Source organism: Paramisgurnus dabryanus, chromosome 9, assembly GCF_030506205.2.
Source record: "Paramisgurnus dabryanus chromosome 9, PD_genome_1.1, whole genome shotgun sequence".
Classification (NCBI taxonomy): Eukaryota; Metazoa; Chordata; class Actinopteri; order Cypriniformes; family Cobitidae; genus Paramisgurnus; species Paramisgurnus dabryanus.
Window position 1 is genome coordinate 27,805,667 of NC_133345.1, and position 6,000 is coordinate 27,811,666.

A 6,000-nucleotide genomic window follows, 5' to 3' on the forward strand; every position below is an offset into this window, starting at 1 on the left:
AAGAGTCCAAGATACAGTGTGAGCCAAAATCCTGAAATCACATTTTACATTTCAATCTGAAAACAAATTACTTTACGAAAATAATGACGTTTTAAAAGTGCAAATGACAAAATGAAGAAGAACATATATATTCAGTTAAGTTACAAATGTATTTATATAGCCTTTTTTTCCAATGCTGCATTGCTTAAATATGTATAAGTTACACTATATTTTTTTGAAAATATACTCATTTTCCAGCTCCCCTAGAGTTAAACATTTGAGTTTTACCGCTTTGGAATCCATTTAGCCGATCTCCAGGTCTGGCGCTAACACTTTTAGCATAGCTTAGCACAATCCATTGAATCCGCAAATAAATAACCAAAAAGTTTTGATATTTTTCCTATTTAAAACTCAATGGCAGGGGACTATTTTCAGGGGACTATTGTTCAGTGTTAGTTCATGTAAGCTAATGTATTAAAAGGACACCACTTTTTTTGAAAATTGGCTAATTTTCCAGCTTCCCTAGAGTTAAACATTTGATTCTTACAATTTTGGAATCCATTCAGCTGATCTCTGGGTCTGGTGCTAGCACTTTTAGCATAGCTTAGCACTGCCCGAAAATAGTCCCCTGCCATTGAAAGTTACTAAGGGGACCAGGCACGTGCACACATAGACGTCAAAGGGGGCTTGAGCACCTGCCCTTTTTATTCCTGGAGAGAAAGTGCCCTTTTTTTCTGGGGTGCTTTTTAAAAAAAAAAAATATATATATATATATATATGATCTATTCATATAACAACTGATGTCTGTCTGTTTCTTGTGTTTTTTACTTGTTGCTTATTTAATTTAACATGAATTTATTCAGGAATCATTTAAATGAGATTTAAACTCTTATATAAAGAAAAATAGCCCTATTTGTGGCACACAAACGGTTAACAGATGAGTTCCGCCTCCAAAATTCACATCGCTAATATGATTGGCTTTAACTTTCCTTAGTCCCGCCTCTCTAACTTATTTCGCTTTATGATTGGTTTGTCTACACTCGTGCTGCATCATTCGCGCTTCAAGCGCCAAAGCTCAGCCCGACCGAGACGCGATCATGTGCTTGATTATGCAGGCAGGCTACCGGTAAGTGTGTGAGGAAGAAAGCGTTCTTATATTAACAGTTTTATGCACAAAATATGGGACACGTTGTTACACATAAAGATTCAGGGACATTGTTTTCCATGGCAATCCCATATTAACCTGAAGAGTTGCAAACTTGTAACAGTGTAGTGTTTGTAGTTTAAACAGACTGCTCATAAAATAATAAAGCACAAACAATAATACAATTTCTAACTACAGTAGTAAGCTTTTTTGTTTGCGTTTTTTGTAATGGCTGTTAAATAAGTATAATGTGTTATACTGGAATGCTGGAGTAGATTGGGAAGAAATCTGATGGTTCAGTATTTTACTTGCCCAGTCTGAATTTTCACTGACGTCACAAAAAAGTAAAATATAAAATACAAATAAAATAGGCCTAATCTATATTTGTTGTTTCTGACATGTGTAACCCTAATAAATATGAAACCTAAGATTAAAGGTGCCATAGGATGTGTTGTCATAATATGTTAAATTGTTCTTTGACAATTACATAGAAGGTATGTTGCTTTATTAAGTGCAAAATTTATCCAGAAACGTTTTTAAATGTCTATTTACAACCCTAGAATTTGTCATTTTAATTAAATGGTCTATTTTGCCCTATTTGAAAGGGTCATGAATAATAATGTTGAGCTCTGCTCTGAGGCTCATGCCAGAAGCTCACATTAGTAAACAGACCTTATATTTTGAGCCCTTATCAGACAAAAATACATTTTGAGTAACAACTAACAACTAATCAGCTAAACGCTAGCATATGTTATAGCATTTATTGGCATGTAGCGCTAACTCAGCAGTCACAACTTTGTTTTTAGCATTTTAACACATTTGTAATTAATGTGTAATTTAATGTTTTCAAAACATGCACATTGTGTAATGGCTTCCTTTGCTGCTCTATAAACCTAGACTACTAAGGAGACCATGGTGTCTGTGAACGGATTATTTTGTAGACATCTTTTGAAAATTAAACAATTGCGTGAGTTTGAGGAAGATAAAATTAATTAAACTTTTAAATTTTTTTTAAAAAGGAAGTCAGAATTGCGTTAATATATATACTTCTTGTTTAAAAAAAAAAGAAAAAAATATACATAATTATGAGAATTGCCCTTTATTTCACTTGAGCCCCTGCCCCTCAAAATGTCTGTGCACGTCCCTGAAGGGGACTATTTTTGGCTGCTGCGTAATATTGCGCCTACTGCGGCCATGTTACGGCATCAAAGTCCTTGATTATTACACCAGAATGAGAGTATAGCCATATCTGCCTAGAAAATCACAATGAGTCAAGTTTTAAATAGGAAAAATATCGAAATTCTTTGGTTATGTTTTAGCGCTGTGCTAATGGTCTAATCGGATTCAATGGATTATGCTAAACTATGCTAAAAGTGTTAGCGCCAGACCCGAAGATCGGCTGAATGGATTCAAAAACGGTCAAAATCAAATGTTTAATAAAACTGTGGTTTTAATACAAATCAAACCAAAACGTTATATGTTAACTATAGTTATTTAAAAATATTTGAGAGGTAAAACATAATAAATTATACAAGAATGCAACACTTGTTGACTTTAAGGCCCTATATCAGGTCATTCAGGTCAACCTTTTGCAGTGGTTTATGCTCACTGGTTGGTTGTGTGTTAATGTTGTTTGTGCCATGGCAGGCGAGAAGGTGATGACATTCAATTCGGTAATACACACAGTAATTGTTTGCAGGACATGTTTCAGCAGAGACATCATTCATTAAATGACAATTAATATTAGACAGCGTAATGAGCTTGCTAATTGATGTTACAGTCTGCTCATTTCCAAAGTCTCCTTGCTGAAAAACAAAGTTGACCTTAACAGTACTTTTTTTTAAAAAAGCCCTTAATATTATATCCAGATAGATTTTAAAGTCAAGTTAATATCTTTAGCCTTAGGCCTCAGTCTGCATAATAATCACAGCTCAATATCAGCAGTACTTTAGCTGAAATCTTTACTTTTTTTTGGCCTGCTCCACAGAGCTTAGCTTGAAACACGCTCTAGGCTTTTCTTTATGAGCCAAATTAAACATTGTGAGCACAGTTTAGACTGAAAGGGGCAAAATGGAAGCTAATGTAAATGTTCAAATCCATCTTTTTCTCAACACAATGAATGTGACGCTGCCGTGTGTATAATGCTATCTGCCTTAATGTGATTTCATAATGTCTGCAGGCGTCAACAGCCCTCAACCAATTACTGCCATCTGTGTTTGTGTGCGAATTTGTTATGGGTAAATCTTTTGGAGACATGTTTCATAGTGTTTTTCAAGTCAACATGTATGATATCCATCCCCAAGACGGGATGGAAAATTAGCTTGTATTGTGCATAAAACTATTAATATGTAAATGTATCAACAGACATAAGTGATTTTCCCTAATGGTACCATTTTAATGAAAGTTCATCTGATTCTCACCTCATGCCTCGAGTGGATCTGTTGTTGTAGTTCTGCAGGAGCTGAGGAAGGCCCAGCATGGCTTCAAACATCACAGCTAAAGAACCCAGAGCCTCCACAAACAAAACCCAGTCCAAAAAGAAGAATGTTATAAATGCACACAGCAATGTGAAGGCGAAGCAGAATATTAGATAGTCTTCAAATGAACTCCAGCTCCAGAAATACCTGAAGTCCAAATCTATGAGATAGAGAGAGAAAGAGGCCTTTAGTATAAGTACTATGAAAAACTACTACAAAACCACAAGACATTTACTGTATGTACACAAAATATACATACAGTATGTACTGAAATTAAATAATGTTTAAGAATGACTGAAAATACTAGATTATAAGACAATAAGTAACATGATAGTAAAGTAACCATAAAACAATAAAGTGCCACATTAATATTTATGCATTTGGCAGATGCTTTTATCCAAAGCAACTTAAACCAGGGGGGACGATTTAGCACACAGTCTTGCAAAGCATAGTTTATTCAATTTGTACATGTACATAGACATTCGACGCATGTGCATTGTGACAAAATGCAGTGCATCCCCTGAGCTACAAACTACATTGTCTTGTATGCGCATGCGCGGCCTACACGTGCAAAGTACAAAAATCCGGCAGTGCATGTACAGTGTGCGCATACTATACTGATGACGAAATTTGTATCATGTGCACTGTACGCCGACCCTTTGCGCATGCGTTGAAACTGAGATTTACCTTGCATACAAGGATAAATTTTTAGTAGGAGTGTGTGTTTCCTGGGTTTAAACCTATGACCTTTGCGCTACTAACTCAGTGCAATCAAGCGATCTCTGGGTCTGGCAGTACCACTTTTAGCATAGCTTAGCATAATGCATTGAATCTAATTAGACCATTATCATCGCGCCTAAAAATAAACAAAGAGTTTCAATATTTTTCCATTGGTGCAGCAGGCACAATTATATTACGCAGTGCCTGAAAATAGTCCCCAGCTAGGCAACTTTATATAGCAGGGGACTATTTTTGGGCACTACGTAATATCATTGCACCTGGTGCACCCACGGTATGCCAGCAGAGTCCTTGATTATTACGCCAGAATGAGAGTATAGTTCCTAGCCATATCTGCCTAGAAAAATGCAACTTTTAATTTTCCGTCGGCCTTAGTACACGATGTAACTACAGAAGTTTTAAATAGGAAAAATATTGAAACTCTTTGGTTATATTTGAACGCAATGCTAATGGTCTAATCAGATTCAATGAATTATGCTAAGCTATGCTAAAAGTGGTACCGCCAGACCCGAAGATCACCTGAATGGATTCCAAAACGGTAAAACTCAAATGTTTAACTTTAGGGGAACTGGAAAATGAGCCAGTTTTCAAAAAAAGTGGAGTGTCCCTTTTGATAGAACTATGCCTTAATATTGTAGGGCGTGTTCAAAATATAAAAATGCATGTGCATTGTAAATAAATTCTTTTATAAACCCACACATAAGGTCTTTTTCTCTATAAGAAATATCATTACTGGTAGTATGCATGCTGAACACAACATCGAACACAATTTCTCCTGCACTGTATGAAAAGTTTAATGAGCTTTGAAACCTGTGCCTCTTTCAGCAAATCTCCATTATATACAGAAACCCATTTCCGACAACTCAACATTTCATCTACCATTTTCCTGAGTGCTGTGAAATAAATGACCACTGCCTCAAGGGAAACACAAGGAAACATTCAGCGGCAAGGATTAAGCACTCACATAAAAATAAGACAAAACCACAACCGGCCACAAAGAATGCTACCCAAAGAAAGTGGAAATAAAGTCATAAGTCAGAAGAAGTAGTGAAGTAGGGTCTTTTTGTCATATTGGTCACCTCGTACTGCGTAAAAGACTCTGACATGATCAATGAGCACCTGCCCCTACCTAAACTGATGGCAAAGGGTTCTGAAATGAGCTGACATCAGCTCGGCAGAATTGATAGCTAAATAATAGCCCATTTGTTACAGCTCTGACGGGTGCGTCACGTTCTGTGTTGAAGGGCTTTAGATCCACATGCAGTCATTTGGTAGGTTTAATGTTCCTATGTTGGATAGGAATCTGCACCGCTTTCAGATTGTTCAAGCAATGATTGAGGGGTGTTTTTTATTAAAGGCACAATATGTAGGATTTTACCACTAGAGGTCGCACTTATAAAACAAAAGGTGAAGCTTAATGCATTCATGAAGAACAGTGGAGCGATGGGAAATGTGTTTTTTACCACCCAGAGACGTATAAAATGTGCTAATCATGTTTCCAGTTAATGTTACTAATTTTTTGATCACATTATTTTATGCTATTGCAATGAATTAGCGGTAAGGCACAACAGCTGCATTTGTCATCTCGGGTTGCCATACTTTCTGCAACCGGAGATTAAGGATAACACAGATTACTTCACTGATAGGTGACAATGACAAGGA

At 36.3% G+C, this 6,000-nt stretch overlaps 1 protein-coding gene across 3 annotated transcripts in view; it reads right to left on the reverse strand.

Annotated features, from left to right (window-relative positions):
- The window catches only part of LOC135769471 (solute carrier family 66 member 2), a 52,201-nt gene that overhangs the window by 20,800 nt on the left and 25,401 nt on the right, over positions 1-6,000 (reverse strand). For all 3 annotated transcript variants that reach the window (XM_065278797.2, XM_065283456.2, XM_073815778.1), the window contains one exon: positions 3,544-3,760. In XM_065278797.2, coding sequence (XP_065134869.2) covers positions 3,544-3,760 — 217 coding nt within the window. The remainder of the gene's footprint in view (positions 1-3,543; positions 3,761-6,000) is intronic.